The 24,861-nt window shown below is 37.2% G+C and overlaps 1 protein-coding gene across 1 annotated transcript; it reads right to left on the reverse strand.

Moving 5' to 3' along the window:
* Positions 1–6,362: 6,362 nt before the first annotated feature.
* On the reverse strand, positions 6,363–24,856 carry LOC108367405 (protein lingerer-like; the record flags this gene model as incomplete). Its single annotated transcript, XM_017622012.1, has 8 exons — positions 6,363–8,010; positions 14,702–15,189; positions 18,270–18,382; positions 18,567–18,629; positions 21,878–22,072; positions 23,591–23,819; positions 23,970–24,232; positions 24,708–24,856. Coding segments are annotated over 8 exons (2,556 nt in total), but the record flags the coding sequence as incomplete, so codon positions are not given.
* Positions 24,857–24,861: the final 5 nt, after the last annotated feature.

Genomic DNA, 24,861 nt, shown 5'->3' on the forward strand with positions numbered 1-24,861 from the left:
ACTCAACATCGTAAAATTGGCGATATATCGATGACAATTTTAACGATGTTTTAAACATCGACTTTAGTTTCGGTTCAAAATTGCCATTGCGTTCACATCTTTATGTTATATTCTTTGGGCTCTGTCACACGGTCAGTATTTATTGACGTGATCCAAGTATAGCGATATTTATTGACGGTGTAGTATACAGTATTGATGGATCGTGATCCATAACGAAAAATTTCTAAAAATTTTGAAATCTGGATCGCGGATCGCAATACCGTCAATAAATATTGAACGTGTAGCACTTTCAAAACGCGATCCATACATTTCTTCAGTACATCTTTTACTCTCATAATGTAAACATCGGCTCTGCCTTCACTCTCGGGGCTTAAAATCTTTCAAAAGAAATTGAACAAATCTTAAAATAATTGTGGAATGCATTATCTGTAAATTATACGTAGAAAATAAAAATATTTTCTTGCGTCATAGTAAGCGTTCAGCANTTATCTGTAAATTACACGTAGAAAATAAAAATATTTTCTTGCGTCATAATAAGCGTTCAGCAAAAAAAATATGCAAATACTGACACGATAAATATTGAACATGTAGCATTCGTGCGCGATCCATCAATCCATCAATATGGATCGCGATCCAAATATCGTGATAATTACTGACCGTGGGACAGAGCCCTTTGAGTAAGCGTATTACGGGTGATATCAGCCATGTACTTAATAAAAGCAATTAGCAACGTTGAACATAGGCGATTTCCATGACGTAGTTACAGTATTTCAATACGACTTAAGGTGAAAGGAGTGTAAGTATCATCTGCGCGTAAACAGCAAATCTATTATGGCATTGGAAGGAAATCTAATTAAATTCAAAAAACCACCCATTGAAATGTTAACAATGTAGCAGTTTAGATGGACACTAGGTTTTTCTTGAAATTTTAACNGGCGTACGTTAACAGCTTCCTGTAAAAACCTGCAAATCATGAAGTACCTGTAACATACTTATTAAAAACGAGAAACATCGGAAAATATCGATGTATCGATAGTTTTAGGGCGATTTTTTTCGGCATCGATGTTAGTGTTTACGATACATCGAAATATCGATGTATCGATGTTGGCTCTGAAAATTTGCATCCCTAACCATAGGTGCCGCATAATCAACCCTGAAACCTAAAACAACACCACACTTGTTAGGAAACTCCAGATGAGGCTTAGCGGGTCTTATTGGGCATTGACCAGTTGGCATCGCCTAGAATGAATTCTGTAGAAGCCGCTGAAATGAAAATGAACAGAAAACGATGTATTTACATATGCCCAACTTTCCATCCTAGTTGTTCCATTTAGTTGCAAGATAATTCTCATTCTCTCTCATTCAAAACAAATTCAATTTCATTGAACACCCCGCACTTACTTACTTAGTTGCTGCTTGGTTCTTTAAGTTTTCCACCACACTATTCCAATCTAACCTAAAAATTTACATGTAGCCACCCTTAGATATATACATAAATAGATGTTTGTTGAGTTGTACTGTGCATACTTGGATTTTTTCTAAAAATTGTGAATACATACTTTGTTGCTGTACATTTTTTTTACTTACTCTCGAATGTATGAAATGTGGATTTATATGATGTTAAGTGTCATATAATTAATTAGACTTTGATAAAAAATTAATAAACATTAAAGACACGAAAAGAAAAAAGTCAAAACTGATGCTGTATTTTGTAAAAAAAACGCAGTATGCATTTTTGGAATCCAAAACAAAGTATTACTTATACTGCCAAAAGAAGTCCAGATACTTGTCCAAATTGATTTTTACTTTTTCAACAGGTGGCAACCCTTTTCGAAAATATTTGCGAAATAAATCATTTTTGACCCTCTATGGTTTGACTCCGACATTGTTGTACTATATTTTATATAACCTATTAATTATTTGAATTTATCATAAGAAAGGGTGGCAACTCTTTAAAGAAAGATCAGCGCTAAGGACCAACAAACATACTAACGAGGCACTCAAACCGCCCCGAGATTAGTAGGATTTTGATATTTATTAAAAAAAAAAAACGATTAAGAATTAGTTAATTTTATTGAAATTTATTTATTTACTAAATTAGTTTTAACATTGAGTTATTTTTACAATTACAATTCATTTTTATTTTCGCTTTGGCTTATTGAAATAGTTAATATACGCGATTAATGTTTTTGTCTTTTACTAAATTTTTTTTCTTTTCTTACAGCTAATAATACTATAGTTATTTTGATGTGATACATATGTACATACAAGTACAATACGCGAAAACGAAGTTGTTGTGCATTTTTATTATAATCTTTGCTGTAATCATTCTTAATAATTATTTTTCTGTTTTGATTGTAAGATTTAAGTTAAAAATTTCAGCACTGTTTTTGGGTATTTTTCAAATATTTAAATTAAAGTGTCTATTTAATTTAATTTTTTTTAAATTATGGTATTTTTTAACTTTTCTTTCTACATACATATTTACGTATACTTATACTGAATTGGTTTCGGATTTAATTTTACGTTTTTTTTTATTTTTTGCCTCGTATTTGTATTTATTACTTGATAATAAATTTTTTATAAATTTTCGGTATTTTAGCGATTTGCTTATCCTAAATAAGTTACTCTCTTTATTGCACTTTCTTGATATCTGCATTCTTTTTATTCACTAAATGTAGTCTAATATTTATTATGACACTCAAGAACTATTTTTACATCGTTAATCAACGACTAAATATATGTCTGTATACACATGTATGCAATTTTTATATTAAATGGTAACACATATATGCAACTTATACCAAATTTCCACTAGGCATTGAAATGACAAAAATTTAAGCCAATTAAAAAAAGCCAAGTGCAAACAGATTTAATGACTATTATTCTAAGAGTAATGACACGAATTTGTTTTTAACGAGCATTTTTGTCTACAAAATTTGTGCCACATAATGCACAGTGGAATCCGGCATAATATTTTTTTTTTGCTTAAATTCTTATGTCAAGTTTCCATTATGCATTGAGATGACAAAAAATGTATGCCGTGTGGAAACAAACATAATGACTTTTTTACGAACACGGCCATTTTTGATTACCCAATATAATCATAAAAAATGTTGTCATTTAATGCCTAGTAAAAATTCAGCATTATACCGAATTTCTACTGGGCATTAAATGACAAAAAAAAAATAAAAATTGTGACAAGGTTGGGCATTAAAAAAGCACCGTTTCACTAGGTAAATAAAAACAACATTGGCACATAAATATTTTTTGACATATCAATGCCTAGTGGAAATTCGCCATTATTATTATTACTTATATCAGCTCAATTCTTGATTTATATATATGTGCTGTACTATATACTAGAGTAACAGTTTTGCTTGCTTTCTTAATTTTATATACTTACTAAAATATTGATCTACAACAGTTTATTCAAACTTAAACAAAATATTTAAACAAATTGTACTTTAAATTACAAAAAAAAAATGAATCACATTTCCTATTTTAATACTTTTATACAAAAATTATATAAAGTAAAAAGCGAGATATATTTGTAATATTAGTGGTTATAAAACAACTACATATCAGCTTACATACACAGAATGGCTTATTACTAATGTTTACGCTTTAATACATAAGTACATACATACATACATATGTATGTAATTAAATTTAGCAAACTACATACATTAATTACTTTCACTAATAAATCTGTACATACTTCGCTGTCTTGCGGAACTGCACATCAATACCGGCGTGAGGGCTCTAATTTAGCGCTCTTCAACAATTCACGAATTTTCTCATTTAGTTCTAAAGTTCGCATTTAACAGCTTAAATTTAGCAGTGAAATTAAATACGTTATACACAAAGAGATTATTTACAATTGTTGCTACGAGCGGGAGAACATTGAACGCTTTCTTGGTGGAATACGAATCCAAGTGGTTTGACTAATACAGAAATTATCCGAGGGTGTGTCTCTTTCCGAATTTCCACTAGGCATTTCTATCGGACGTTCTTCGTCATGTCGTCTGACTCGTATACGATTTTCAGCTTAGCATTTTAGAATGCCTATTTGATATTGGTAAATCCAATTTTTACAAAAATCTAAATTTTTGCATCCGACCCAGGAAAAATCGGATCTAATTATGCATGTATGTACATGTAAATTTACAAGTTTGCTTCGATAATACATTCATATCAACTAATGACTTCTAATGAGTACGTCAATACTTCGTTATATGTATCTAAGTATGTTAGTATTTTTTTTTATTTAGAAACTAAATAAATTTTTATAAGGCTAATGCTTAATACCTGTCTTTTTACTAAAAGTAATATTTTTCATACTTCGTTTATTAAGTTAATGTTGTTACAAACTAATACTGTACATTAGGGTGTGCCTTAAAAAAGATCAACATTAAAATTTTGTTTGGAGCACCCCTTTAGTTTTTTTTTGTACGTACAATATAAAGACAATCTCGAAAATTTTAATTTTTTTTTTGAAAAATCGCAAAACTTTGACAAAATTTTAATTGAAAAGTTTTCATAAACTCGCTGGGTTATTGCTGGTCAAAGTAAAAAACTTGTTGAATTTCACGGCTTAACTTTTGTTAATTATAAAATTTTCCCGTATGTCTTTATTTTGTATGTGGAACAAAATAAAGGGATGCTACATGATGGTGATATTTTGGGACCACCCTACTAAACATACTATATATTAATGTGTACATTTTGAGGACCACTCTACTATATATACTATATACTTAAATGTACATATATACATAAGTATTGGACTAGTAACTTATACTAAGCTCCGGTGAAGGGCATGGCCTTACTCGCGTGCAGCGCTTTTTTAAGCTTTCCATAATTTTTTATAGACACGACAGCCTGAGAGCTTGATCTCTCTATTCATACTGACTCTGAAAAGGAAAGCTTTTACCGAAATTTGCTTTGCATTAAATTAGCTTTCACCTATTACAAATAAACTTTCGATGAAGCTTGAAGCAGAAATTTTGCATCTTCATCTGTGAAAAAAGTCGTCTTGCCCGTGTGCAAAGTATTTTTAAGCTTTCTATACATTTTGTGTTGGCGTCCACAGTTTAAAAGCTCATTCTGCCTGTTAGGACTTACAAAAATTATTATTTTTTGCTTATTGTACACTTCGAACTTCGCAAATGTACATAGATATACATAAAATATGACCAGAGAGAGCTTTTACCAGGTACACGCTCATATAAAATCTACAGAAAGCTTCGAAAAGCTTCCCTTGCGGAATAAGTCCTAGTTGTGACTGATGTAAATGCAGATATGGCCAGTGGCTGCTTACGAAGAATTTCCGATATTTTTTCAGTCATATATTTTTGTATTTGATATACAGTATATTTTGCTTAGCTGCACATCCTTCTTTGCACGAAAAACTTGTGCACTTAACCGAAAAAGGCACTTAAGCGAATTTTCTTTACTACTTCAATGAGGAAGGTATCCAAATCCCTATGAAACCACATAATGGAGAAGCACTTACCACGTAAAAATTACTGCAAGCGAAATTTTTACCGAATAGTATCTAATTATCTATATAACTACATAAATTTATAGCCATTTTCATTGTTTTGCGAGATGAACAAAATAAATAAAAAGTTGTAAAATTAGGCAATTATAGGGCCAGTGCAGGTAAACGTAATACTTTCTTTGATAATTGATACTAGTCGCACAATTTTTAAGGCAGGTATCGCCAATGTGCAGGTATGCTAAATGCCTCTATCGGAGCAGTTTCCTTATAAATGTTAAAAATAATGCCTCTGATGCGCATTTTGGGGTAGATATCTTAAATGTGCACTTAAGCATAGAGGCAGCAAAGCAAAATATACTGTATTTATTGTCGAAACTTGACTACTCTCGATGGATAAGTGGTCAATAATCGCGACTGTCACGGATTCCTATCTGGGAATATTTGGGCCTTATGCACGATTTCTGTAGAATTTAGTTATAACCCTCTAGGAAAAGTTCTCTTTAAATCAAGCTGTGTGTGAGGTGTTAACGAAACGATTTTTGTATGTAAGAGGCTATGTCTCTTCCTGTGTGAAAGTACGGAGCATTCCATATACGCCATCCTAACCTAGGCTTACATAAAAAGGCCTGTAAAATTTGGTTTGAAGACCAACCCTGTCGGAAAGAACAACTAGCAAAAAGAAAGGGCCAAGTATACTACTTAAGATCGTTTAAATATATGCCATGGTTTCGCACGGCGACACGTATTCGAGTGGTTAAATTTTCAATGACTCTCTCACGTATTTAGATCCCGCTGCATCCGGTAGATTGTTTCTTATTGTCATATGCTGGGTCTTCAGAAAACCACGTGATATTGATGGCCGATTCATGTCACGCTACGACAGACAACTCATCTGACCCTGATATACAGGGTGCCCCAAAGTCTTCTCACTTACAACTGCGCGAGCTCAGCAGCCGGGAGTGGCGCCGGAGTTATGTATGCCTGTTGCTAGCTCCATCCTTGGGAACTTAAGACGCTGTGCATCATTTCTCAGTTGTGGAGTGTTTCTACATCATTTGCGTCACATAAATAAAGCATTGAGTATGGAGCTCATTAAAGAAGCCTCGGACGAAGCTACCAAGGTCATCGAAAAATGAGAGAGTGGCTTAACTGTTTCTTAAAATTCTTTAAACGGGTTACGGGAAAACAATTGTGTCTAATTGTGTGTGCGGTCAAAATTATTCCTTCTTCAACTGCTGTTCACTCTCAACATGGATTTAATGAGAGTGTCACATAAATTTGTTCTGCGTCGTGGTCCGAGTTTGAGTCTTCTCTATAAATATCTGCTTAAATACTATTTGTTTATATTTACAGCGTAGTTAGTACTATAGTTTTCAATAGTTCTCTCTTAGTTGGCGTTAAACCCAGTAATCTCTCTCCCCCCATTCACCCCCTCTTCTCACCCACGCTTATATCGGTGTCGGCATTAATGTATAATCTTGATGCAAACTAGGTTTGACCGCATCGTAGAGCGGCCGTGTGCCATCGTCGGGTAGCGCGTAAACATCGGGTGGCACACAGAGAGATTGTAATTTCGATATGTATGAGTCGAAGGGTTCATGGTGCGCATATCCAGCTGGATGATGCACCGTATAGGGATGATGTGGCGGCATTGAACCACCATGAGGTGGTGGTGGTGGTGGCGGTGGTGGTGGTCCTAGCATGCCATGATGTGTGCCAGTCAAGTGATGTGGTGGCGCTGCATACATCGATACAGCACCACTAACCATATTCGTTGGCGCAATGGATGCGGTGGGTAGCGGACTGGGTGGTATCAGCGTGGGATGTGGTGGATGTGGCGCACCATAAGCGCTGGTCAATTGTTGATTACTCAAAACTTCTGCGGTGGCGGGTAAGCCAGCAATATTTGCAGACAAACTATTGCCAATGGTATCGGAGGGATGACCGCCTATGCTGGTGCTACTTACATTATTGCCGCCATTGCCAGCGCCTAACGGACTCGAGCTCATGCTTGCGCCGCTATTGCCGCCGGGTGGTGGCAGACGCACATGCTCGAGTAAAGTAATTACATTATTACGCAAACTTTCGTAATAGGAACTGGATGTGGGTGCACCGCCGTTGCTGGTTGAAGAAGCGGTGGTGCTGATGCTGACACTGGGTGGTGGTGTTAAGTAGCTGCCACTGTGGTTGCCTATGGGGCCTATGGTGTGACTGCTGGGGAGGGTGTGCGAGAGATTGCCGCTGGTGAGGGGGTTGTTGTTGACTCCGGCGCTGCTGCCACCGATGTTGATGTTATTGTTGCCGTTGGCGCTGCTGCTGTTGTTGCCGTTACCGTTGACGTTGCCGTTGACGTTGCCGTTGCAGTTGCCGCTGCCAATGTGGTTGCTGAGCGGGGACGCGGTTGAGGCGCTGGAGGAGACGCTACCAAGAGCTGTTGCTCCTCCAGCATTGATAGTCACCGCAGAGAGATTACGCTGTTGATGAGTACTCAGCGGAGAAGCCTCCTGTTAAGAGGAGCGAGAAAGAGAATAAAATAAAGAAAGAGAGAGAAAGAGAAGATTAAACTATTAATAAATTTATTTAGTGAGGTTATCATTAAACTATGCTTAAATACGCAAGCAGAGAGGGCCCTACAAAATATTATATAACAATAATCGATGGGAGGTCTCTTGCTAGGAATCATTAGCCGACGATTTTACTGTTTGCCTATGCATACATTTGTATATCTTATCTTAAATATTTAAGTGGTTCTGAATACCTAGCGTTTTAGGTAATTTCTAAACTAAACCCCGGTTACCATCGAAATATTATAAAAGGCGTGAATTACTTATTCTTTTCCTCAGAGTATTCTTCTTCTTATTTGGGACGAAAAATGTGTGCCAACTCTACTTAAAGACGAAAAAAACTTCAATGCATTTTTCTGAATGCGCGGCCTTGTCCAGACACAGATTAAAGCAATTTAAATCATCTTCAGTCGAATCCTTTGTAATTAGGAATTCGCTTACCAAGGTAATTTTAGGATTTTTTAAATATATATCTTGGGCATTTGGCGCTAGATACTCTCTTTAGGGATTAGTGTACCTTGTTTAATTAACAACCGGTCACCAGCCAGATTTATGTACACAGAGAAAAATTACCTAAACGATAATCTGTTACCAGCCGTTCTCGACATGAAGGACCCTTCTGAAAGTGATTGCAGAAGAAAAATATCCCAGGAAAAAAAGATCGTCCGTAAAAACAAAAATATTGGTACTAAAAAAAATCTACTAAAAGTTTGGAAAAATGGAGTTCCAGAAACTAGTACAACAAAAAATAAATCAAGTATTTGAACAATTTTAGCCTTAAAACGTTTGTTTAGGCGAAAGAGTAACGAAATTACTTAATTTTTCATTGTCACTTGAAAAAAGCATAATCCTTTTTTTAAATAACTTTGGGAAGTTTCCAAACAGAATGTTCATATTAGAGGCAATGAAAGTTGGCCTCAAATACAACATATCTGTAAAGTTTTAATAGTGTGCCACCAAATTAAAGAAAATGACAGCATGTAGAATATCTGTCGCAGATATTATGTAACATTTTACGATTTTTTTATGTTTAAAATAAGATAGATACTTCAAATACTAAAATTAACCGGTGAAAATATTCTTCCTGCTAAAACAAACAAATCCAGTGTAATAAAACTAGTAAATATGCCTCCAAATGAAAAAAAAAAAATACATTGAGTAAACAAGGTGACTACGGGGCATATGAGTTACATACACAGCTGCGACTATATGAGCGTAAGTAGTTATTTTTACTTTTTTAGCATATCTTTTTTAAGTTTTCATTTAAATACAATTTTGCGATGGAATCTTGTTCTTTACACAAAACTGAAGATAATGCATTTTCTAAGATAAGTGTGCCACCATTTTCGACTAAAAACACATTTGCTCACATATTTAATAATAATAGTATACAAATTTAAAATGAATTTACTTAAATTAGAAAAATAGACTAGGATACAAATCATAACGCCACCTTTTGATCCCCACCATTTGACCCTATTCGGTTATGACATTCTATACAAAACGAATAAAACGGAATAATCCGCATTAATTAGGGGACTTCATATTCTTCGCTGTCATTATACTTCCACATCATTTAATAATATCAACTAATTGAATTTATTTCAATTCAATTTCGTTCGGTTCGTTGATGCGTAATAACGACCCTTCAAGAAAAGTGTGGCACCTACCACAGAACCAAATAGAAAACTTCATATACCACCCAGCGGTGAGATAGCGACCAGCAAAAAAAGAAAACGGGCTTATGGGCAAAACAACAAAATACAATAAAAAGTACGAATGTCTACAATAACGAATAGGGTAGACATTTTTTTGCCAGGATATCAAACAGTGCAGTGCGAGCGAAATAGCACACTTAGAATTTCAAGCGCGAAAAAAAGCAAAAGAAATCATAAAAACTGACGTTGAGAAAAAGAAAAAGCAAAGTCCAAAAAAAGGAAAATAAAAAGAAAAACACCGACGGGTATGTGTGTGTGTGTACAAGTAACACACACATACACACGCACCACCTGAATAGTCAAGTGGCATTATGGACGAAAACAAGAAAAAAATGTAGTTCTGCGACGCCCTCTTCTTGGATGCAAGTGGGGAGCTAGATGGCTGTTATGTTCGCATTGGTGGTGGTGGCTCCAACTGACAAAGTCAGTGTGCGTGAGCGGCGATGGTAGTAATGGTGGTGTGGCGCTCTTGGATACACACCGAGCAGCCACTGGAAAATGCTGTGCTGTCGTTGGCTAAGCGCCAGCGCACTACAATCATATGGCGCCTCCTTTGTTGTTGGCATTTTTTTTCTCCCTACCAACACACGTATACATATATACATACATACATTTAAGTGTAGTAACGGTGAATGTCTCTTGGGAGGCCAAAAGGTTACACACAAGCCAAATAATTCTCATGTGACTCCCCATTTGGGTTGAGTGCATGTGTATGAATATAACATACACATACATACATACATATGTACGCAAAGGAACGAGCGTGAGTTAGAGGTGGGGGTGGTGTTGGCTTGCCATTATAAGGGCGACTGAATAGGAGCGAATCGAAATGAAACGCGATTTGTTGATTTGTTTACGAGTGAAAAGGGACAGATGACTACAACTACAATCTGAGTACTAGGCACAACAACAACGCCTCCGTACGATTTCGAAAGCAGGTGGGGCTTATGTATACACGTACATATACTTACATACATATGTACATATATATATGTGTAGGTGACCACTGGGAATAGGGTCTGCTAGCAAACAGCAATTCCAGTGCAACACTTTACGCGCATGTACGCGCCACCTTTAGGGATTTGCAACGCTGCTCTCACTTTACTTATATATGTATGTATGTATATATGCATGTAGGTGAGGGATGTTGCCTCAGTCGTTGGAAGGTCCTTCACACAACAGCAACAGCCCTTGCATTGAAATGCATCCAAATTGCATTAAAGCTCACTCATTGGTTGCAGCGTTGTTGCTGCTGCTGCTGCTGCTGCTGCTATCCACTTAGCAGTCATTGTTTGCTGTCATCGTAACGCCATTTTGTAATTTATCTAGATGGGGCTTCTCGGCTGATTGCCGCTCTACTTGCGAGTGTATGTACGTGTGTGTATGCGTTGCCATTGCAATTCATCATCATTGCATTTAAGAAATTTGTTTACCTCATTTACTAAATATGTCTACATAAAAGATATTTGTGCGTGAGTTTGTCTCTATCCCAGTGATTGCAACACGAAAAGTTTGTGTTTTTGCTGTAATTGAAATTGTATTTTCATTGGTTGTTTAGTGAACGGTAAAAGGAGGACTATTTGCCATTAGATGCTAAATTTCTAGTCAATGATGGCAAGAAATTTTTTTTTGAGAAAATTTTCTAAGTTATTTTTTGGGTAGGTATACAAAATCAGCTCAGCATTGATAAAATGTCGGCTAACAAAATTGGGTTTCAATTTAATTCATCAAAAGCAACACAATTTCTGTTATATTCGAAGGAAATTTTATTTTCTGCTGGTCTTTTTTATTTAAAATAAAAATTGAAAACCAATCGCTGTTAAAAAAAATCTTTAAAAATTGCGTCACTTGAATGGGCACAGTAAAGGGAGCGTTTTCGTGCATATGGAAAATTTGATTAAATTTTACTCAACAACTTTTAAAGAGCTTAAAGGACCTTTTAAGCTATAACAGAGAAAGAATACAAGCGGGTGCATTTTCGACTGCAAAAAATGCAAAAATTTACTCCCGTTTGCAGGACTCTGAAGGCGAGCTGTTGGGAAAACAATTAAATTAAAAACATTTTTGCAGCACGCACTCTATTAACTATACCAAAATTTAGTAGTAACTGTTGATGATGACGGATGATTTTTTTTTTTTTTGGTTTGATGATTGGCAGTATCTATTTTCTTTCGTCGACAAAAGTCGTAAGCAGCGATGTTTTCTTGAATTATAAAAAGCCTTTAGAATAGACTTCCGAACAGGGTTTTGTTCTATACAAAGACATTAACCCTTTCAGGACCTTGGCCTTGTTCCAAAAAGTTACTCCAATCATTATCATATTGTATGCAATGTGCCCCAAGAATTTTCTAGAGAAAAATGATTCTCAATGAAGTTAAAAAAAAAAATATGGCGAAAATATAAATAAATAAATTTTTTGGAAAAGATTATTTTACAATTTTTTTTTGTGGCAAGATTACCTGTTTGGGCAAATTTTTTTTTTTGCGAAAAGATAGATTTATTAGAAAAAAAATTATCATTTTCGTTTTACTAGTTTTAATACACAACAATACTTTTGAAGGATTTCAGGAATAAATAATTTTTTAGGAGAAAACTTTACTATGTATTTACAAAAATATTTTAGGAAATAATAAGAAAAAAATATTTTTGTCCTAGAAATATTTTTTTTAAATCTTTCTAAAATCTTATTGTAAATATATTTTTTTCTAAAAATATTATTTTCCTAAAATCCTTAAAATATATTATGTATTTAATTTAATTTAGTAGCAATATTTTCTTTGAGAAAAAGTGTTAAAAAATCGATTTTTAAGGATTTTGTTAAAAAATAATTTATTTAAAATATATTTTACCAAAATTTTAAACATTTATCAAACATTGTTAAAATTATTGTTTAGCACATATATTTAAAAAAATAAAAAAAAAAAATTTTGTGGAAAAAATTATACAATTCCTTGAAATTTAGTGAGTTGAAGACCCACTTCTTAAATAAACATAAGAGCACATGTAAAAACTTTTTTTGGGGTGGCAAGTTCAAATAAAATTTGTAATTGAAACATTTTTTTATTTTCATATATTCAAAGCAGTGGTCGGAAGCTCAAAGCTCGCCAGTCAGCAAAATGAGAAGCGTTTCTAAATAAACGCTTTTGTGGCAGGAATTTTCCAAAAATATCTTTTGATGTAGTATTAGAACGTTTTCTAATTAATTCCGAGGCAACTAAATTTGAACTGCGTCATTGTCCTTTCGTGTAAATTTTAATTTCGAAGAGTAGCTGGATCAGAAAACCTAAAGTCTACAATTACATTACACACATACAAAAAAAATCCCCTGTCTTGAAAATGTACTGCGCTCAAAGGGCGCTTAGCTAAATTTAAAAATTGCATGAAAGGTTTAAAGTATTTGTAAGTATATTTTCGATGATCAAATTTAAGTACATCAAAATGGCGTGCAAGTAAAATTCAATACTTTCTAAAACAATTCGACCCAGAAGTGGGACTTTGACTTAAGTTATTAATAACTTTACGCCAAAACTTTAGTGCGATGACAAATGCAAAACTTTAGTTGTTAGACTATAAACTTTCTGCTCCAAATTTTGCAAAGCAAACTGGCGCAGACACAAAGTCAACGCTCAACGCTCAGCGTCGACGTCAACGTGAACGCCAACAGCAGCGGTACAAGTACAAGTACACTAACCGCAGCGATTTAGCGCGCGACTGAAAGCGTGTGAAAGTGTTTGCGAAGCGAGATGCCACGGCGGCGCACAACGTGTCGAGGAAGTTTGGAGAAAAGTGCAAGAACTTTTCATAAAAATTAATTGATAAACTTTGATAAAAGCACAAAAGTTAAGTTAAGTAGAAAGTACTAAAGTTAAAGAGCGGGAGCGGTGGAGCGGGAACGGCAGAGGGTGAAGGGGTAGGGGCTACGGTAGCGGAACTAAGTGAAAATATGAGCCATTGCCAAGTTGAGGCAGCAGCGTTGGAATTTCCTAACAATTTTCAGACTGACTGTTGCTGCCATTTGTCTGTGTGTCTGTCCGCACGTCCGTCTGTCTTACTGCTCTTGTGTGTCTATTAAGTTTGAGTTTGAATTCGAGCATATGCTTTTGTACTTTGCTAATAATTTAAATAACAAAAGTTGTAAGTAAGTAAGAAAAAATTAGAACTTTATGTTTGGTGTTTGGGTTAAACGCCGACGGTGTGTGTTGGGTATGACGCTGGCGCCGCAGCTGACGTCGTTTTCTAGGCAAAAGCAAAAGTTAGCAGTTGCTGAGCAAAAGTTAGAAAACTCCAAGTTTTGAGTTTTGGCGTGAAAGGTGTTGCGCCTTTTGCTAGCTGACGCCAACGCCGCCGCCGCCGCCAACGAAGAGAACGCCATATTTTTTATTTGCTTTTAATAATATTTGCTACCTATCTCTATCGCGCGCTGTCTGTTCGGTTGTCTGCTAAATTTTTATGTCTTTTTTGCTGTTGAATTGAGTTAGGGTAGTTAGTAAGTTTATTTTTGGTTTTTGGAATTTCGGCGACGTCCTTGAAAACTGTAATAAGAAGTTTATAAACAAAATTATACACAAATTCACTAATACAGGCAAACAAATTTTAAACAATACTGCTACAAATACAAAGGTACATATGTATATATGTATTTAAGTTGGTTATATATTTCTAGAGACAAGGAAGTAATATTTGGAGTGAACTTTTGGGGTGAAGAGTAAAGTTCAAGAACTCAAAGGGGTCGAGAGTTTTATGCCTACATATTTTGCCCACTAAAGCACTCCACTGCTAAAGTTTTATGCTATTCTCCTAAACTAACTCAAGACCGTAATTTTCGTCTACAACAATAATAACAATAAAAACATGTGTACATACTTATTTAGTTACTTATATTTGTTTGCCTCAACGAACCTGAGCCTACGTACCCTATCGCTGGTGTTCAACTGTGATTCCATGGCATTTATGTCGGATTTGAGACGCATCATTTGCGATTCGACGCGTGCATTCTCTCTTTGCAGCTCCGATATTTCCGCTTCGAGCGTATTCAAGTCTTCGCCAACACCGACGTTGCCATTGCCAGCACTGCCACCGCCACCGCCACCGCCACCGCCAACGCCAACGCCACCATTTGTTGAGGGCACGTTGTTGTTGCTGTTGTTATTCGCTGTGCTATTGCCACTACTGCCATTGTTGCTATTATTGCCATGCAGACTGTCGGGCAGTGTGGCTGGACCGGCTACCGAAGACGAGACATTGCCCAGCGCTGCTGTGGAACTAACTACCGAAGCGTTGTTGTTGCTGCTGTTGCTAATATTACTCGATACGGAGGCGGAGGAGGAGACTGCGGAGCCAACACCGACACCGACACCGACTCCGACGCCAACGCCAACGCCGCCCATCATCATGTCGATGCCTGGAGAAGGAGTGGACGTTAAAGGAAGATTAACATTGAGTATTTTTTAAATATTCATTTGATCTGTATTATTTTTCATCACTATTCGAGTATAATTTTTTGTTTTAAAAAATGTTGAATTAATTGAAAAAATTACGTGTGCGTGTGCTAAATACTTTGCATAAAAAATATTTAGTTTGCTTTAAAGCTAAGTGTTGACTACTAACTAAGCTTCAAAAATGTTTTTTTAGTTGATTAAAAAACCATTTTTTTCGATTTGGTTATTTAGTACATCTTGAAAGTAGGCTTAATGAGGGAACTCTTTCGAGTTAGTTTTTTCGCTGGTTGCTTCTTTAATTGCCGATGGTTTTGAAAATGTTGCACTAAGAGTGTACTAAAAATACAAGAAACGAAAAGTAAATGAACATAAGTTATATATGTAAATGCACTAAATATACTAAAGTATTTAAGCATAGTTTTCAATAAAAATTTTGGTTTTTTAAGATGAACCGAAATTAATTATTGGAAATCGAAAAAATTAATTAATTTGAATGATATACAATTTTTACTAAAAATAAAAATATTTAATCTAAGCTTTTAATGCTCAAAACATGTGTTGCAACAAGCAATACAAGAAAAGCAAACTTGACTAAAATTAGTGTCTGCTCTAAATGTGTATTAAAATACATGTACTAAAAATTTAAAAAATTAAAGTACTAAAATTGTGTGCTACACAAGAATCCTTGCTAAGCTTAATGAAAAAGTTAGTACAAACGTATGTACTCAAGTTTATGATATTGTGGAAAAAGCTGTTAATGTGCTTACCAGACGAAAAAAGTGTACTAAAATTTTAAGAAGTTGGAAAAGTTTTCACACAAAAAAAGTGTATTAAGGTTTAAGGAAGGTTGTCCCCAGACAACATATTACTAATTCCAAATTAACCCTTAAGTGCCTTAAGCGATTTTGACTGAGTTTAAAAAAGGCGGCAGGTCTGAATACCGTAGGCAGCCGAGTTATGCTCCACTTGGTCTTTCCTAGAAAACATCAATTTAGTAGAGGAAACATTTTTACTAAAAGGGAGTCCAAATACTCGTGGATACTAGGGCTATTAGGAAGAAGAAGATATAATACAATATGCCACGTGCGCAGTTTAACAGGTTGACGCGCTTCCGCCTTTGCCCTGGTGCCTTGTAATTGATGCCCTGCTTGTTAACTTTAACACGGCTCTAGACTCTAACTTAGCTTGCGATCTTCAATAGACGGAGAAGGTTGAACGAACCGTCAAGTCACTATAACTTGAATTTTATGGAAGCCTCACATTGAATAAAAGTCCTCCAAAGCCTTAATACCAGCAATTGAGCAAGGTCTTTGGCAAAAGGTATAGTCTATCACATAGAGGAATCCTGTGAATTTTTAAATCTGTGTTGTGGTTGAGCAGACTCCCAATCAGTTGCGGGGGAAATCCGCTTACCAAACTTCAAAGGAGCTTTCCCTACAACATCCGTAACTGACTTGGATGCACTCCAACCGTCACTGAGTGTCTTTATCCGTCAATGTCAAGTTCCCTGAGGCTGAAATCTCAATACTGATCACGGATTTACATATCCAAAACTGACACTCTCCCAGGATATGGGAGTATATCAAAGGTAAAGAGGAAAATATTCACGACGCTCTTGCCCATGGACTACGTAGTAGAAAAAATAGGCGTGCAGATGCCTTTTCTAGTAACATTAAAACTGCACTCAAGGTATTGATCAGTCCTCTAACTGCTCCCTTCCGAACTAGATTGGAAATGCAAATCTCTACTAAGTTATCTTGGAAAATAAAATGAATCTCTTCTACTTTGGGTGCCATCCCAAACGGGAGCTCCTGAGCAATTTGCATGAAAATGAGTATTCCTTAGCCTTCTCCTGGTTTGGGTACTCCCCCCTACGGCCATGTTGTACTCATTCCCGAATGGTCTGTCTAATTGTAAACAACTTGTGGGACTGATTACCGGTCAGTTCTTGTCGCAGAAACACCTGACTGTGATCGGAATATACATACATATATATAACAACCCGAGAGTGCTGACCACTTTTTGTGCTTTTGCTCTGGCTTTGCATCGATTAGGTATGAGGCTTAAACTGGGATGGGTTGAAGAACCCAACAATCTGGTCCGAATACCCACGAAATAGTTCAATGCACAGCACGTAGAACGTGTGCTGTATTCTGCTCGCGTTTTTTTTTTGTTAATTCCGACCAAAAAGAGTCACAATGGACCAAGAATGAAAAATCGTATGTACACTATAGACCAGCTAAAATTCTTTATTTTTACAGTTTTTATTTAAGTTTCTGTTCTATTTCTTGCAGTTTCACAGCTTTCACCAAATAAATTTTATATAAGCCTAGCACTTACATGCGCTTTTTCTGGTTCAGGTTACAAAAGCGACAGAAGGGCGCTGAGTCTCGTGAAATACTCAGTGAGAGTTCGGAGATTCTTTCTATCTAAATTAAGAAGTTTTTTGGAGCCTCTAGAGATGGACAGATACATCGTTTTGTTTGTCTCTGCCCTAGACGCCCAATCCAGTGTTTAGTGATTTTTTTTATATATAGCCAGTTCGTGTTTTTAGGGTGCCAACGTTATCATATCAGTCATACCCTTGGTATCCAGCCCAGTACTACTTACTATTTGCTTGATTCAATGATCGTCTAAGGTGTTGAAGCAATCGTATACCAGATTTGATCTGAAATAAGGCAGCCTCTGCTTTAAATTTCTATAGTCCAGTTGTCCAGTTTTTAAATTTTCAAGTATGGATTTCCTGTATTCCAAAAACCTCGATGCAAAATAGATTTTGAGCACGAACACTCGATAATTGTTGGTTTTTGGTTTTTAGGCATGAAGTGATTCGAGATTTGTCGAGTCTATTTCGAGACTTTAGGCGATTTTTTTTGGGGGACATTTTTGGATTATTTCGGAATTTCTTGAAATTTTTGTGAAATGTTGGGGAGAATTTGGGTTACTTTGTAACGTTTTGGAGATTTTCGAAANGGGTTAGTATGTTGTGCCGCTGCTGCCGAGTTGATTTGTAAGACATTACCAAAATGTTGAGCATACGCACCGTCAAACTTCATCGCAGTCGCCGCAGCAACGGCGGCTTTATGCTGTTCTACGGTGCCGCCGGCTTCAAGTACGCGCATTTTATTACGATTCGCGATGGGACAGCCGGAGGCGCTGCAGAGAGAGAGAGATAGAGAGAGATAGAGAGAAGAAAGGAGTGTGAGTTGCGGGTGGTGCGTAACAAAATCTATAATTGCATACATACATACATACATACATATGTATGTAAGTAGCTGGTTAAAGGCATATGAATTTTGTAAAAATTAGTACTGAATTGCGAAAAGGAAGTAATGCTTACCTTCTGTGCGATAAAAATTTGCCAGTGGAGTGGCCAGAACCGTCACAACCAGGTATGGGACATCTGAAATGGTAATGGAATTCGAGGCTATGAAATTTGTTAGGATTATTTTTTTACTAACTAATTCTTCTTGTTTAAAAATGTATTAGCATTCCTCTAAGCTTTATTTATAAATAAGAAATTTTTATTCTTTAAAAAATCCATCCCATAGCGTTACTCGGGAGTGTTGATGAAATGTGACGCTGACACGAATCTACCTCGTCATCTTCCAAAAAGCTACAAGAAAGGGTTCCTATTCAGCGATGCCCACCCAAGATTTCTGTTAGCACCAAAAGTTGTCGGTAAGCCAGCTGAAAATGTTTTTTAGGCTGCGCTTTATCGGCCTGAAGGACTTTGAAAATTTGAATGTCGGGTCTTTTGCCCAGCGCTCACTGAGCCGACTGTAAACCCTGCCAGGAGTACGTAGTCCGCAGGTTGCCGCAGGAACTCCGATTGACTCTATCCTTGATGACCTGCCTAGACAATTTATCAGCCAAGCAGTGCATGTACTGTTGCTCTATACTAGAAACGAAATAAGCCCCATTTGGAAGTAATCCGAGACGACTGCGAGATCAAGCAAGCAGTCCCCGACAAGAGTCGATTGCAACATAAGCGACTCAAGAGCTCCGATTGCCGCTTGGCAGATATCTGGAAGCCGTAGAGGGACAAAAAACTTGCTCTAATTCTACCATCCAACTTCGACCCATCCCATTCACCCTTTAGAGGGATACATGTAGAGAAGGATCCAATTAGATCCACTCTTGGCACACACCGATTAATTTCTTCATGTGAACTCTCACGGCGGGTTGAAGAATAACTCAGTGTTTCTTAGCCTGTTGGGGCAGTGTGGACTTCGGAATACGTACCTGCACAGTTGAGAGTAGGAGACGTGCAGATCACCTCTCTGATTCTAACAAGAGTAGGACTTTGCATCTGTATTAAAATTAAATTTTCTAGTATATTACAGTAGACAGACACTACATACAAGATAATTGGCTTTGAAATGGTTTGGAGGGAGGACAACCTCTTCTTAATAGCTTTATTAAATTAGTATAGAGCAACTGATGGATTTTTACTCGATACTCAAGAATTTGGTTTCCAGGAGGGCTTGCTGTTCAGTACAATGCCCAAACACGCGAACCTTTCTCCTCTATGCAAGTCAGATTCCACTGAGTTACGCTTCAGGTATGCGTACAGAGAGAGACTCACCCACTTTCAAGGAATTTTGTATCATAAATATAGAAAAGTAAATCAGGGGCCCGATGGTCTTAAATAGCAGGGATGAGATAGGTCTGAAATCCTTTGAAGGCACGTGAGACCAGCTTACGTAGATAGCTTAAAGCCTCAACAAAATTTATTAGCCAAAGTAGGCAGCAGTTTTCCAGTAGCTCTGCAGAAGAAAACAAAGCAGCCCAATGGCCTTATACTATTTACACGGTTCAGGATTTTTTGGGAAATGCGAAATAAAAGTCCTTTCCAGATAATAAACAAACCGCTTATCAAAAAAAAATTTGATATCAAAGGAAATATATTTGAAATAGCTTTAAACAGATAACGAACAAAGGTTACCACCTCTATTTAATTTTTTTTATAATTCAATACAAAAGAAGTTCATATACCTGTCGTAAGATTTGTTCTATGATAATTAGGTGGTTTTTCTCGTTTAGAAATTTCAGTTTTAAAGCTATTCTAGTCCCCTCTTATTTAATACCAAACTTGTTTAATTTGGATAAGCGGTTTGTTTATTATTAGGAAAAGACTTTTATTTCGGCCTTAAAAAATATTTGGCCGAGTAAAACTGTTAAAAAATAACTGTTATTTTCGGTCCCTGGTTTTACGAGCAGCTTTTTGTTCAATACAGAAATACAGTCGGAGGTTTGCGATTGCCTGCCAAGAGGCGAGCGCTGTTAGAAAAAATTGTTTGTAAATTTTTGAATGTTGCTTGGACCGGGGATGAAACCCAGGTGGTAGTATGCATTTTTAACCACTCGGCTACAGCGAACGTGAAGTATCTGAAGACGCGTAAAGATTCATGGCAGCCTTTGACGTATGCGTAGAATTTTCTCCATGAGTCTCGCTGGGATTTTCCTACCTTGGACTTATAGATACCCACAGAGTTTTCAATCGGAGAGTACACCACTCTTATAAGATTTATGAAAGAAGCCTCTGCTTGACGCTCTGCACTTAGAACTCCATTATAGACTACTTAGGGTTTACTTTGACCTATGGGATTCTAAGCGGATATGAGCTTTCGATGTTGTTGTTGCCGATGTGAAGTTGGAACAGATTATCGAACGAGATTTCGCCAGTGTAACTTCAGCTTTTCTGGCGCTCTATAGTTAGTTTGCTTCAAGGTGGTGGCCAAATTTCGTTTTTTTCGGAAAATTTTCAAGTCTCGGGGGATAGTTTCGAATTTTATTTGAGTTTTTTTCTCCTAAAAAATTTCAAGAAAATTTAGCCGGTTTTTATTATTCGAAATATTGAGGATCTATTCGGTTTGCGCCGCAATTTTTTCAAGTTTTTTTTACTCCAACTCAGTGGTGCAGGTCTTTTAAGGCATCAACCAAACTACTTGCACATACTATTCATAAAAAATATATAGTCGATTTAATTCAAGAATATTTTGTTACACCTGATTAGAACTTTTTCTTACAAAGAATTAACATTTTATTTTTTTTTGGGTTACAAATTCTTTATTCTACATAATTTTTTTTGTATTTACTCTTCCCCATCAACCTGTAAAAAGTTCTTTTACTCTTTTGTCGCGAGTGGCATTTTTTGCATAACTATTTGTAGAACATTTTAACCCTCTAGCAGCCAATCTCTTAAAAAGAAGGTCAAAAAACTCGTTCTGCTAAGAGCTAGCGGGTTAATGTGTTCTACGAGAAAAACGTCCCAGAAGATAAAAATTATTTTCAAAGTCGACTTATTCATGAAATTGCAAGTTTTTGAAATTAAATTTTTGAAATTTTAACCTAATATAGCCTTCTGTAAATAGAATTTACCATACGGTTGACCTAAATCCTACAAAGGGTAGACTATTACTTTGCTTTTTATAAGGTCTCGAAGACGTTGAATGATACAAATTTGTAACAAAAATATCTGCCTACTTCGACTTCTTCATTTCTCGAGTTCAAGGAAAGACTTAAATGTGAATTGAAATCATTTGGACAGACGTCAAGACAATGGGTACTAATGTCCACTCTCAGTACAAAGCTTTGTTTCGAAACCCCACACTTAAGAAAAATAAACATTCAGTAAATAACTCTCACCTAAGCGGCTCCGAGTCCTGTCCATCGCGTGGCTTGCTCTTCGGCTTGTTGGCGCGCGGACAACCCGATAGACTGCGATGTGACGAGTAGTTACCAGTGACATGTCCTGAACCATCACAGCCTGGCGTGGGGCATTTCAGTTCCTGCGAGTGTGGCTGCAAATGATTTCGATCGCTGCGCGTACATCCAGTCAGGCTATTGAAAAGAGATTAGAAACACAGAAAAAAAATTAAAAAAAAGCCACTCAACTTAGCCAAATAAAATAAAAGGAAGAGGAAAAGCAGCCAAGCAATGCAAACTTTAAAGCAAACAAGCCAACCCCGCAAACCTACTCGAGCAGGCACTTAACCCACTGCAATGATAGTTGATGGCTAAAATCAATCGGCGTTGGCAAATAAATTCGCTGCAAAAGTTGTCTATTGAAAGTTCGCTTTGGATTTGATAAATTTATCTAGCAAATTGCAAACTTATCGCTGCCAACAGCAGCAGCAGAAGCAGGAGCAGGCAAAATACGATGAAAAGCAAGTAAAAATATATTGTAGTATGTGCGAGTGTGTGTGCGCGCACTCTGAAAGCTAAGCTGGTAAACTCGTTTATCCAGCAACTATCAATTGGTCAGCGTACACTTGAGTGCGCACTTAAAAGTTTAAGCCAACCAACTGCCGTGCCACTTGCCCGCTTGCAGCTCGAATAAAGACAAAAGCAGCTAACTGTCAGATGTATTGAAGCGTTCGAAAAGCCAACTATCAAATTGGATCTCAGCAGAACAATGCGGGTGTTTCTCTCGAGCTGCCCAGAAGCTTTCCATATAATCTCTTACTTCATTCAAATCAAAGCAGTCACTTAAAATACACATTGAAGATTCAAGCAATCCAAGCGCTTTAAAGTTGGTATTTCGTAGCCAAAGCGCTACATTATTAGTTAGAGCACAATCTCGGCACAGGCACTCCCTTCAACTGCCGGCCTTTCCTTTCATCGCACACACCCTCCACTTCTCGTCCATTGCACACCACCTGTCCGGCATGTGCCCGCTCGTTTGTTAGTAATTTCAATTTATTGCCACTCTGCCATTTGGGGGCCACACATCTTTATAAATATTAAAGTCAAGCAAAAAGGATACAATTTTCTGGTGCTCCTTCGTACCCATCAGCTGCCATCAACACTCGTTTTCATTATCGTTGCCGACGTTCGACAATGTCACAACACACAATGGTCCTTTGTCAATGCAAAACTCGTCTGATAAGTGTCATTATTGCATATTTTAATATTTTCTCCATAATATTTCGTGTACCACCGACCATATGTACGGCAGCACTACAAGGACCTCTCATCTGCCTGCTGCATGTGCATACTACATCGTTGGCAAGGACACTTGCCTGTGCTCTTTTCATTATCGTTATAACGAAACTAGTGTCCTTTCCGGTGATCGGTGTGCCTCCTGTGCCCCTATGCCACTGATGATGCTAGTGGTCCGACAAGCGCAATGCTCAAAGGGGTTGAACTATTTTCAGTGCATAGAAATCTTGCATGCAAAACTAAAAAAGGACATACATACTTATGTATGTATGTATGTATATATGAATGTACACGTGTGTCTATAAAAGTGTTAGTAGCGGTAGCAAGTAAGGTAGTAAGTAGCTGCTAAGCAAACATAGCTAGTAGTAATAAAGTAGCTGTTAGTAGTAAAGTGATTTGACTTGCCATTCGACTAACCTATCCTTTGTCTTGTCATGTTGCGGTATATGCTGTGGCGGTGGCATGGAGTAACACGACGCCGGACTGGGTGAGTAGCCGCCTGACACTGGTGTCGGATATCCGCCGGGACCGACAGCAGTCGCATAAGGATTGCTGCATTGATATGCGGCTGGACCGTAGCCATGATAGCCGGCTGGGGGATAATCAGACTGTACAACCATGCCATAGCCGGGATGAGGTGAATAGCCTAGTTGTTGTGGGGAAGATGGTGAGAAGAGAAGTCAAAGAAATATGTTAAAGGAGAAACAATAACTTTACAGTTTTTTAATCGATCGATTTGAGCAGAAAAATTTACGCTTCATAAAAAACCTAATAAAAAAATCTTCCAGCCACTTACCACTTGGATCGCGATAGCTATCGATGTAGTGTGAGCCACCACTGTCCGGCGTAGACTCACGACTGTACGGTCGCGGTCCGCCGATATGTCCGACGAGCCCAAAACCGAGTGGTCTTGGTGGACCGCTGAAATCAACGGGCTCCATTTGTGGTGAACGTGGCGCACCGTTGGCACCTGTGGGTGGTAGACCTGGTCCAAAGCCTTGCGGATGTCCAACGACTAGACCGTCGGGGTGTGCACCATATTGAGGACTTGTGATAATACTGAAATAAGAAGAAAAAGAAAAAGGTGGTTAGTTAGTAAGTCAGATTTTAAAGAGAAATGTTTTGAGGAATGTGGCTTAAAGTGCGGAATGTGTTGGAATGTTTTTGGGACTAAAAAGGATCTAATAAACTTGAGTATACAAAGTAAGTAAACTCTAGACTTCCTAAAGCGCAAACTTAAATAATTACAGCGATATCCAGCCAGTGTGGTGCCGCAGAGGCACTAACCTAAAAACATATGAGGTTGCATTGATTGGACCCATGGAAAGGTCACTCTGGCATCCTGAACTTTGTTACGGAGAAATAAGAGTCGAATCAGCATACTCCTTTTCCCTGCGACCCTAGTTCAACCGTCTACCACACTAAAAATCAAATTCGAAATATGTGTGTTCCCCCAACCAAATTTTGTCTATTGACAGCTAAAAGTTGCATTTGATATTCATATCTCCAGAAATTTTCTGTTTCTCAAAATTACCTGTGTGACAGACGTGTGACGCTCAGGTCCAACGTTTGTCCTTGCGGACTTGGCACTTGTGGGCTGGCTATGTTCGGACTCGCTCCTGGTTGTGGACTGCCCGCACCCATACGCTGACTGTATTGGTTATGCGATGCTGGCGAGTTGAAACCAT

The sequence above is a fragment of the Rhagoletis zephyria genome, unplaced genomic scaffold (genome assembly GCF_001687245.7).
Source record: "Rhagoletis zephyria isolate East Lansing unplaced genomic scaffold, Rhagoletis_zephyria_1.1 Rzeph_scaffold_02667, whole genome shotgun sequence".
Lineage (NCBI taxonomy): Eukaryota > Metazoa > Arthropoda > Insecta > Diptera > Tephritidae > Rhagoletis > Rhagoletis zephyria.